The following is a 12,423-nucleotide window of genomic DNA, read 5'->3' on the forward strand; positions in this document are numbered from 1 at the left end:
TTAAATGTTGAATGCAGTTATTAATTAGAACAAGATTGTGGATTGCATTCATTTAAGATTATAGTTAATGGCTAGTCTTAATTTAAGAAAGTAATGATCCTTTATTTTATCATCCATGGAAGGGTGTGGGAGGGGCTATAATGAGAACTCCAAAATCCCTAGACAGAAACAGGGATATGCATGGTGAATAATTTTGCGCAACGTTTTAAAACTGGAGTAGTTACCATGGAAACCAATGGGACTTAGCCCCAGAGTTATTATACATAAACATAACATTCTGGATCATGTTTACTGTGGGCTAGACAATCATTATAAGACAAAAAGTACACAGAAACTGGGGAGCTAGGGATTGTTATCTCTGCTAATCTTCACTATAGTTTGAATGAACATAACTCACTTGAAGTTATTTGAAGTGGTCATAGGGATATGAGTATGTACAGTGTTTCGGCTTGAAACACTGCACATGCTGAGATATTGGCAATTGTGTGCCGGGGCTAGTTGCACTGCCGGACATATGGCTTTGACAGCCCAGAACTCCATTCCCGAACTCCATTCACAGAACTACCAAATGTCAATTATGTGCATATAATGCATCCATCAGTGCTCATTGCATGCTGACAACGGACTTATTGAGCTTCTCCTTGCCCCTTGCAGAAGCCTGGATGTCTCCTCCCTTACTGTGTGCAGTCATCCCAGGATACCCAATATTTTAAAAAAAATATGTCAGCCCTTCCTCCCCTTGCTGGCTCAGAGTGTGATCTGGTTAATTGGTCCAATCAAATGTTTATATAGAGAACCCTTTGATTGGACCTTGCTTGGCTTGTGTGATGTCATAAGGGGGCATGGAAAGCTGGGCTGGTACCTTTGCCCAATATTGGATTCCACGTAGGTAAAACTAATTTTAAAACTAATTTCTAAAGATTGGGAGGGTGAGGGACCTAAAGAATAATGACCAATAGGGTATTATTCATTAAAATCAATAAAGCATTTTGAAAAGGTTGGAGTAACCCTTTAAAGGGACACTGTTAGAAGCATAAGCACTTGAACGAGTTTAAGTGATTCTGATGCCTGGAGTTCATGGGTGCTGGGTCACGCATCAATGCTAAACTGTTTACTCACTATTTAGCAGAGATCCTCAGTCCCTGGCAGCCTGTACCCAATTACTATATGGTGAAGACAGAGTTATACTCCACCCCATATGGCATACCAATTCATACCGGGGACTGGGGCAATGCTAGCCTGAAAACATTAAGCTGCTGCACTCAGCCTATCATTGTCTGTTATCAGTTACCCATTACTGGTAGACATGGCGCAGGAAATAAACAATATGGGACAGAGGTGGGGTGGAAATAACACTATGGGACGAGGGGGGGGGGGTCTGTCTACAGTAAATATAAGAAAATAAAAACACACTATGTGATATGATGAATACGGCTGGAATCTTTTTTTTCTTTCCATGGCTGCTTTTTTGTTCCCAGTCCGGCTCTGCTGTCACTGCTAGTTTGCACGCACACACACCCTTACACAGCGCTGCTGGACCGCACTGTAGTTAGTGCGCTGTGTTATGTACCCTACGCACATACTGACGTCGACATGCAGTGTGTGCCAGGTCACAGGTTAAACGGTGTAGGACTGGCCACCATTCAAGTTCACTAGCAACCCATAAAAACATCAGAACCAAAAAATAAATAAAAAACCTACCATTTTCATTCAGAGTAGGAGCGGCATTTCAGAACAGTGCACAAAAACTATGAGACCGTTTTTCCTGCTAAAACTGCTCTATGCATCCATGAAGTGCGGGAATAGAAGGGTCAGCTTGCAGCACGGCAATCCATTTTTACGAGGCCCAACACCAAGGGTAAGGTGGCAACCATCGCATCATATCCAGTCAGTCGTGTTCTTGCTAAACATAAAAAGTATTTCAAGGATGCCGAAGTTGTGAAAGAAGGGTTTGTTGAGGATGCAGATGCACTCTTTGGTGATTTTAAGAACAAAACAGAGATTGTTGCCTCTATTAGAGACATGCAGTTATCCTGGAATTCTGTTACACGGCGATGTGAGATGATGGCAGAGAATGTGGAGGAACAATTGAGGAAGGACATTGACCCGTGTGAGTGTTTTTCCCTCCAGTTTGATGAGTCGACTGATATGGTGGATGTGGCTCAGTTGTGTGTTTTCATCAGAATGAATGAGTGCCAAAGAACTGCTCAGTTTTGCAATTGAAAGGACACACAAGAGGCGAAGAGGTTTTCAACACTTTAATGGAGTTTGTTAACAAGAGCCAACTGGCTCTTTTCAAGCTCATCTCCATCACAACTGATGGGGCTTCAATGGTAGGCCACACAACGTGAATCTTTCCCGGACATCCTTAATTATCATTGTGTTATTCATCAGTAAGCATTGTGTGGGAAGATTTTAAATATGAACAAAGTCATGGATGTTGCAATGAAAATAGTGTGTTCTGTTCGGACCAGGGGTCTACAGAGAAGGTTATTCAGGGCTCACTTGGAGGAGACAGGTGCAGAACACACAGACCTGCTGCTTCACACAGATGGCTCAGCAGAGGTACATTTTTAGGGTAGGTTCAGTGAGTTGTTGCCCGAAATCAAAGATTTTCTGAAGTTTTAGCGTTCCTGATAGATCTCACTGACATGCTCAATGATTTGAATTAAGAGCTCCAGGGTCAAGATTAACATGATTAGTTCAGTGAATACAGTTACAAAAAGCAAGCTGCAACTGCTTTCAAGTAGGCTGCAACGCTGTGACCTGTGAAACTTTTCTCACTTGCAGGCAGAACTGCAGCGTCATTGCAAAGATTCTGCAGAGCTTGACAGTGCACGTTAGGAGGAGCAAGTTCAGAGCATCTTGTCAGAATTTGAGAAGCGTTTTACTGACTTTACATCCATTAAGCCTGTTGGTCGCTATCTGTGTTTTCCATTTGGGGGGGGCATCGATGTGGATTACATGGCTTCAAAAGTAGCAGCACTGAACTGGGTAGCTCTGCTGTTGAGAGTGAGATTCTTACACTGCAAAATGACAATGAGATCAAATCCAGGGCAACACCCGTCAAGAAAGGAGCCTTCTGGAACCCGTTGCTGGAACAAAAATATCCCAACCTCAGAAGATGTGCCTTGAACTTGACTGCACTTTTTGGATCAAGTCAAAGTACAGATCCACAATGACAGACATTGACCCTGTTGCCTGCCTAAGGCTTGCAACCAGCTCCCCCCTTGTAACAATATTAATTCCTACCTCCTGCTCCCCCCCCCCCCGCATTAAAACCTGTGGGAGTCACTATGACACCCATATTAATAAAAGGGAGGTTAAATCCTCCCGCATGCCCCTACTCGTGGGAGGATTTAACCTCCCTTTTATTAATATGGTGGGGCATAGTGTCCCCCACCCATGAGCGGCGGGTGGTGACCTTAATTAAATAAATAATGGGGGGACCTAATGTCCCCCCAGGTCCCCACCTGGTCCCATATAAATCGGAAGGTAGATTATCAGATAGGTCAAATGGATTATGTTCTTGTCCGGAATTGACGTTTCATCCTTTGGTGCCAATTGTGCCCTGGTGGCTGCCGCTTTCAAAATAACTTTGGTCAGGGTACAGCTGGAAGATATGCAGCAGAATGTTTCAGGGAGTCAATGTTTAGGGAATTATACTTCAAGCCAATCTGCAGTGCTTGCTCAGCTTTAAATTTGCACCATATGAGCCTCTGTGTCTTGAAATAAAATTACATGATTTTGCTATTTCGTGATGGAAAATCATGATTTTATGAAAGAAAAGGAGGTGAGTATTGTCCTTTCTCTGCTTGCGTCTCTTGTCTTTGACTCCCTCCCTTCTTGTTAGTTTGTTATTGCTGGTTGTGTGGGAGAGGTTTTCACAATGTGTCCTTGCGGTTTTACTGGAGCTGTAACTGCATTTTGGCTCATTCATATTTGCACGTTACTGTTAGTTTGCTCTGTTACTGTTATGCTCTGCTTTGGGTTCCCACTGTATGGCTTGCTATGTGCCTGTACACTAGGATGCCTTTTTATCTGTGCCAGTTCTTGATGATTAACTTTTGTTGTTTTCTCTCTCTCAGGTGTACTCAATGGACCAAGTTTGTTTTCGAGCGTCTGGCTTCCAATTTGAGCCTAGACCTATGTTTTTTCCCTCATCTTGCTCCTGTGATTTGTTTTCTTATTTTGTTCAGCGGGGACTCTTTGTTTTCTCCTGCTGCTCTCAATTGTACGGTTTGAATTTGCTTGTGTTAAAAAAGAAAGAAGGCGTTTTTGGGGGGACTAAAGCTTAGATGGACTAAGGTCAAGGGGAGGGGTGTCTTTTTCTCTATTTTGTCAATGTTTTTTTCTTTGCTTCTATTGTAGTAAAGAAAGAGTTAATGCACATTACTCGCCTCCATGTCTTTTATAAAATCATGACTTTCTGTCATGAAATAGCAAAATCATGTAATTATGCCTTAGAGAAAAGGATGTGGGTGCTGTTTTTCTGCCACACACTGCTCTGTTTCGAATTGTTTTTATCACTAGCAAAGTCTTTCGAAAATAATATTTCAATGTAAACTCCGTGCAATGAGTAGAAGATGTAAAAAAGCAAAATGTATACATTTCATACACTTTATGTAGATTGTTACACAATACTTAAAAGATTTCTCCAACAAAAAACAACAACAAACAGTAATACTGTTTTTCAGTTGTTTTAACCCTTATAGTTATAGTCCTTCCACTTTTAAATTAAAAATAAAAGAAGTCAAAAACTCACTTTCAATAATGTGCTGAAAACAGGTTGTTCCTGTTGCCTGCTGTGCCTTTAATTATATCACCCTTCTCAGTTTGCAGTCCAATGAAATGCTTCCGAGAGAGAGAAGCATTGCTGAATCTAAGTCACATGCGCAGCAGTCAAACTCACTCAAGAGAAGGGGAAGAGACAGGACTGTAGGACGCACGGAGGAAGGGATAGTGGCTGCATTCAGCAATGTACATGTACATTACCAGCATGCTTTGTGTGCTGACAACAGACATATTTATTCATAGAACATTAGTCAGACGGGAATAGAATTCTAGGCCTACTGGATCACAACTGCTGGACGTACGGTTACATCATGGGAGCTTAATAATATATTTCTTTATGTGCACCGTTTCACGCTGAAATGATGCACATACAGAACCTTTGCCCCGTCTAAACATCTGAAGTGGACATGGTGCTTTTAGTAACCCTTCAATGTAACACATGATTAAATCTATCTATGGAAAACATACCTATCTGAGACTTTTTAGTCATGGGGTTATTCAATAAACCAGGGAATTGCAACTTTTATGAAACTTTCTGGACTAATATGTACAGTTTCCTTGTCAGTTGTCCACATGATTAGTGAATAAGCTCACACTTGGGGACCTTCAGATTGTAGACACAATTTGGGAAATGTAGTGTTCTGTTCTAAAATATGGTGTAAAAGTGGGCAGACACCTTGGAAACCAGTGGGACCAGCAGTCATTTGTGCTCCCCCTTCCCCTCCCCTTAAAAAAATAAAATAAATGTGTACCACTTTAAAGGGATACTACAGGCACACTGACCACCTCAGATCATTGAAGTAGTCTGGGTGCAGTGGTTCAGCCCCCCATCATCCTGCAATGTAAATCATTGCAGTTTTTGAGAAACTGTAATAATTACATTGCAGTACTAAGACTACCTCTAGAGGCAGTCAATCAGAAAGTCACTACAGGCACTTCCTCTTTTGCTAGCCAACTTTTGGTCTCCTGACACTGGATGTCCTCACACTCTGCATGAGGACATCTAGCATCTGTTAAATCCCCATAGGAAAGCATTGAAGCAATGTAAGCATGTCATACAGACTCCAACTTATTTTATTTAAAAGGAGACTGATCATTGGTCTTCTCTGGTAATATTGGAGTCATGAAGACACCCAACATGCATTTGTGTTAAGTGTTTGAAGGAGGTTTATGATGACTGATGACAGCCAGCACATTTTTTTTCCAGAAATTTTGTCCTGGTGTGTTTTGTATATTACACAGTATACTGTCCATTGGAGGAAATGTATAAGTATAAAGTACAGGCCAATGAAAAGCATAAGATGTAACCACATGTTTTACAGGACATATTGGGGATTATATATAAAAAAAAGTGTTGTGTTCTAAAAACTGATCTAAAGTGCTAAAGTCGGGCAGTCGCCATGGATACCAGTGGAACTAGCAGGCACATTGCATTGATGACTCCTCCCCTTTCTCGTGTTTGGCTCACCTTTCAGAACACACTTTTTATACATAACCTTTATTGAGTTCCTAGGGTTTCTAACAATAAGCACTGACATGCAGTAATTCCACAGAACAAGAAAGTGATCTTTGTGAAGACTATATGGATGTATATGGATGTATAACTGTAATGATTGGGGCTTTAATGACTGTAGTGTAACAACATTGTGTGCAAAAGGGTATTTGTTATATAATTATAAATAGAAAACAAATATTAGCATATTAGCCACATTGACCAGTGCACGGATTTCCAACATGTAAGCTCATTGAGCAGGGCCCTCAACCCCTTTGTTCTGGTGCATCAAACTTGTCTGGTTACAATTACATGTTTGTTTATCCACCCATTGTAAACCGCTACAAAATTTGTTGGCGCTATATAAAAATAATAATAATCTTCACATAAAATTTGCTATTAACTTCCATTGTTTATTAGGGAACACGTGATACCAATGTAATATAATAAATACTTATCTAAGATGTTATTTAAATGAACAGTGTGTTTGTGGTGAGCTAATAGCAAACTTTAGGCCAGCATGGCTTAAAAACAACAACAACAAAAAACGTCTTACTATTTAGTAAATAAAAAATCCAGGTAATTTTGACACACCGGGGTTACATGTGTCCTGAGTTACAGAATACATTTCTTGGTAAACATAAATGTAGAAATAGATTATCTGCAAGTTCAGCATTGACAATACAGCTGTAGGCCTGTTTCCATTCAATTAACCAACAAAGTGACCACAGACTTGTTAAAAAATGCATTGCAGCAAACTCTATACCTGCCTCTCTGAAATGCAAAAGGGAAATTTCTTAAATGTTCTACAATGGAAAAGTGTTGCCAAATTGTGAATGCTTCCACTTTTGGAATTTTGTCCCACTTTTCTATTAACAAATATCAACATTGAACACTGTAATAAAATAATTGGGGTTTCGGACAAATCATTCATATTTTACTTCAGCCTGCCTCCTTAGCCACACCCCCTCCCTCAAGAAAAATACTTCCTTATCAAAACATATGCACACAGCTAATCACTAACAGTACTGAGTGATCTGAACTACAAAGCAACCTACGTTAGAAAGAAATGGACACCCAGGGAGACCCATAGTAAGGATATCACTACATGCATTTTGTTTCCCTGACTGTCTGCAGTCAGTTTTGAACTTATGAATTTAAAGCCGCTCACTCAGTGCTGTTGGGGCTAAGTCTGGGTACCTTTAATAAGGAAGTCTTTCTGGCGTAAGGGGAGTGGCTACGGAAGAAGGCTTAGGAAGCAGCATTCTGCAAAACGTACTTTTTTAATGCAAAAACGATATATTTGACAAAAAATGACGGCAAAGATCTATCAAATGCATCAACATTATATTGGTGCCTGGCGTGTCTCTTTACAATGCTATATAGTATAAGAACCCTAGTCTAAATGCAGTTGTAACTGCTAGTTTTGCATGGAGGTACATAAGTTGCCAAGTTGTGTTTACAATATTTAAAGTGACATTGAATTTGCCAATTGAGGAATAATTTTTGTACAGCGAAGGACATCCCTAGCTGGACTCAATGTATTTACTAAATGTCAAATATGCTGACAGAAAACATAAGGAAAGAAATTAAAAATTAAGTGAAGGAATTGTGTATTTTGCAGATTGGAATTATTTAACTAATTAATTTGTTTTAAAATAAAAGGATAGAGCTGTCTTGTTTTTTTCTAGCATACAGAATCAAATCCTAAAATGTATACGTAAAAGCCTTTATGCAAATTTGTATTTAAGCCAATAATAAATATGTTATGCAAAGTTATATATTCTAGCAAAATACAACATCATAGGGAAAATGTTAACACAATGAAGATTACTCAAATATAGAATTGGAGTGAATGAAAAAACAAATAACAAAATGGTTGCTAAAATAGCCAAGCTGTGATTACAGTAAAGTAGGAGTATTTTTTCCAAATTAGCTACTTTGGCGTAAACTTTGCCGTCTGGTAAACAATTCACCATTAATTGTTTAGTGAATAAAGCCCTCTATTTCCTCAGCTTGGATTTGGTATCCTGGGTTTGTTAAGCTGGTTATTAGGTAATCAAAGTTTACAGTTTAGTAGTTAAACTAGACAATCAGATGGTGATCAACACTCATGGTGAGTCAGAATATTATACACACTATATAAATTCATAATATAGCAAATCACTTACCTAAGCAACATACACGTTATAAGATTGCTTCTGCATGTGTCAAATCTAAAAATTAAATTGCTGTCAGTATGTATAACATTGATACCAGCCTGATTGATCAAATTAGGGTTCTCCAGCTTCAGCGAATGGTTGTTGTAGTCCAACAGCATTAAGAAGGCTGCAGATTGCCTAATCCCGCCACATATGTAAAACAACAACCGTTGTGCTTTCATATTGTAAAATATTGATAATTCCAAAAAAGAACATGTCCTTTGCACCAATGTAGTCTGTACAGTCAACATTTCAGAACCAAACACATTACAAATATATAAAAACAAAGGAAGAGAATCATTTGGCACAAATATTATATCCCTGTTGTCTGTTCTAAGTTACAAGGCAGTGGTCTTCCATCTGTGTCTCTAAAAAAAATCAAACCATCATCACATTCACAAGCTACATACCTTTTTCACACTTCTCTATTAATTTGTTAAACCTAATTAGTGTTACATGTCAGCTCCCCATAGCACAGTATGGAACATCACTGCCGTACAGCCATACTTATGCCACTAGAGGGCCACATTGACACTTCTGCAAGGTGCTTATTCCTGCAGCATTATAGAAAATTGATTGCACCTTGCTCTTAACTGAGGCACGTAAGGTGCTGTGCAGTTTATTAGTGCAACAGCTTGCCAATCAAAAGCTACTCCACTTACAATAGATGAATCTCCTTCTAAAACTGTTCAGTGCATTAAATACACTGTTATTTTGTGATCTTCAGCACGCCATACTACATCACCAGAGAAATGACCTGGTGTACAGTTCTCCTTGATTTCTTCAAGAATCCCAGCCTAATCATCAATTATCTGCCTTCAGAAGACTTAATCTCCAACTGGAAAGCTTTCTTGTCGGATGTTCGGACTCTCGTGATTGAGTTTTACAGAGTAGCAAGGACTCGTGAAAAGGATATAATCACTGTCAGCACTGTCTGTCCGACTCCAAACACCAATGCTTCAAGAGGGGCCATGTTTTTTCCGGCCACTTGGTAAATTCCCGCAACAGCTGCACCTAGAAAAGTTAATTTTGTTAACATTAATTTTAAAAAAATTAATAGCAGAAAATAACAATAATACCTGTTAAAGGGACACTCCACACACTTAAAGTACTTTAGATTGCTGTAATGCTTTATGTGTGAAGAGTTTTTTTTTTTTAGTTGTTTCTTTTTTAAATTTTGTAGAAAGGGCAGTTTTCAATAGAAAGTGGCACTTTTATAAATTAACCTTGTTACACCCCTCCTGGCTGTCAATCAAACAATCGTCCTATTAATTCCTGGTTTGGTTAGCTCAGTGAAGCTAAATTCAAGAGGCAGCAATTGCCTAGAGCAGCTGCTTTGCAAAAAAATTCTCATTGAGCTGCATTGGGAAGTCTGTGATTGGACAGCTACAGAAAGTCTGGGCGAGGTTAGAAGGGGAGGACTTGCAAAGGCAGTAAACATGAGACCTGTAGGTGTTGCAGGGTGTTAATAGTTAAACCCCAAATGGAAAAATGCATAATTAAATGCATGCATGTTTTCATTTGGGTTATATGTGCTAAATTGTAAAAAAAAAATGTTTCCACTGTACTTTTTATGGATGACCAATCTGTGGATTTCAGATTACAGTTCTGTTAAGGAGGATTTTAATTAATCATATACATTACATTTTCTGTAAAATCAAGGGGCTGGAATCTGCTAAACGTGTATATATTTAAAACTTCTGTGTTGAAAACACTGTTTTTTATAGGAGCACCACCATGCCCGTAGACTGCCATTCAAAAGGCAAGGTTAGGATTAGAGCGGGATTATGGTTCGAGTACTATTTTAGGGTTGAGAGTTGGAGTGCAGTAGTCTTAGTCAACAGGGGTTTCCTGCTGTAAAACAACTGTGGATTGTAATGCTGGTTACTGTCAGCCAGGAAAGGAGTTAAAGTTTGCAGCAGCTTCAATACAGGTACATCCATAGGCGTGCGCACGGGGTGTGCCGGGTGTGCCTGGGCACACCCTAATCCCCGCGGCACGCCTATGGATTGAGTCCTGCAGGAACGGAGTTCCTGCACTTTTTTTGTGCAGGAACGCCGTTCCTGCAGGCACTCAGCGCCCCCCTTCCTCCCCCCATGTCCCCCCTGTCATGGATGGGAGGGGGGGGGCAAGAGGTTATGGACACCCCCCCCCCCGGTCGGCTCTCTCAATATCAGCCGCGGCGAGGGAGCTGTGAGCTCTCTGCTCCCTCTCGCCGCGCGCTGCTTGCTGATGCTGGGAGCCGGAATATGACGTCATATTCCGGCTCCCAGCTACAGCAGACAGCCCGCGCGGCGAGAGGGAGCAGAGAGCTCACAGCTCCCTCGCCGCGGCTGATATTGAGAGCCGCCCGACCCACTGGACCCCAGGGACAAGTCCACGCCAGCACTCCAGGTAGGGAGGCTGGGTGGACATTTTTTTAATTAAAAAAAAAATCATTTGTGTTTGTGTGTGTGTCTGTGACTGTGTTTGTGTCTGTGACTGTGTTTGTGTGTGTGTGTGTGTGTCTGTGTGTGTGTGTCTGTTTGTGTGTGTGTGTGTGTGTGTGTGTCTTTGACTGTGTATGTGTGTGTGTGTGCCTGTGAATGTGTGTGTGCCTGTGAATGTGTGTGTGAATATGTGTGTGTGTATGTGAATGTGTGTGTGTGTCTGTGAATGTGTGTGTGTCTGTGAATGTGTGTGTGTGTGAGTGTATGTGTGTATGTGTGTCTGTGAATGTGTATGTGTGTCAGTGTATGTGAATATGTGTGTCTGTGAATGTGTGTGTCTATGAATGTATGAGTGTGTGTGTGTGTGTGTCTGTGAGTGTATGTGTGTGTGTTTGAGTATGCGTGTCAATGTGTGTGTATATATATATATATATATATATATATATACACACACACACACACACACACACACACACACACATATACATACACACACTGGAGTGTATATTATTTTTTTTGGGGGGTGGGAATCTTGGTTCCCACACTTTATTCCCCAGGACTTTATTCTCCCCTGTCGGCTCACGCAGAACCGGCGCTGAGTGTCGGCTCTGCTCTAAGCCTCCATGGGCCGGCGGGGAGATCAAAGATCTACCTCACCGGCCCACAGCAGCATGAAGGGAGGCAGGAGAGGACCCGGGGAGCTCTAGACAGCAGCTCCGCCAGGTTCCTCTGGCGAGATCTGAGCGTTGCCGCGGCAACGCTCAGATCTCACGAGAGTTAACTCTAGCCCCGCAGGCTAGAGTTCACTCTCCACTGGACCACCAGGGATGGCACATGGCAGCAAGGATCCCCCCTCCCTACATAAGGTAAGAAGGGAGGGGGGATATTTACTAATCTGCCCCCACCTCCACAATCTGTCCAAGCATACAGCACACACACACACATACAGCACCCACACACAAAAAGCACCTACAGACATACAGCACTCTCACACAAACAGCACACACACAGCACCCTCACACACACAACACCCAAACAGCACCCACACACATACAGTACACATACAGCACCCTCACACACACAGTACACTAACTGCACCCTCACAAACACACACAGCACCTTTACAAACACACAACACCCTCACACACAGCACACTAACAACACCCTCGCAAACACACACACACAAACAGCACCCTCAGAAATACATGACACCCACACACATCACACAAACAGCACCATCACACACACATCACACAAACAGCACCCTCACACACACAGCACCCTCACACAGCACACTAACAGGACCCTAACACACACACACAAACACCCTCACACACAAACAGCACCCTCACACACACACACACACACAAACACCCTCACCCACATAGCACACTACCAGCACCCTCACACATACACACACAGCAGCACCCTTACACACACCACCCTCACACAGCACACTAACAGCACACACACACACACACACACAGCAGTGTATGTATATATGTGT

The 12,423-nt window shown here is 41.4% G+C and overlaps 1 protein-coding gene across 1 annotated transcript in view; it reads right to left on the reverse strand.

Moving 5' to 3' along the window:
* Positions 1–8,107: 8,107 nt before the first annotated feature.
* The window catches only part of TMEM170B (transmembrane protein 170B), a 45,598-nt gene continuing 41,282 nt past the window's right edge, over positions 8,108–12,423 (reverse strand). Inside the window, exon 3 of the mRNA XM_063450519.1 lies at positions 8,108–9,501. Within this exon, the coding sequence (XP_063306589.1) occupies positions 9,371–9,501 (131 nt within the window). The 3' untranslated portion in view covers positions 8,108–9,370. The remainder of the gene's footprint in view (positions 9,502–12,423) is intronic.

This window comes from Pelobates fuscus, chromosome 4 (assembly GCF_036172605.1).
Source record: "Pelobates fuscus isolate aPelFus1 chromosome 4, aPelFus1.pri, whole genome shotgun sequence".
NCBI classification, from domain to species: Eukaryota; Metazoa; Chordata; class Amphibia; order Anura; family Pelobatidae; genus Pelobates; species Pelobates fuscus.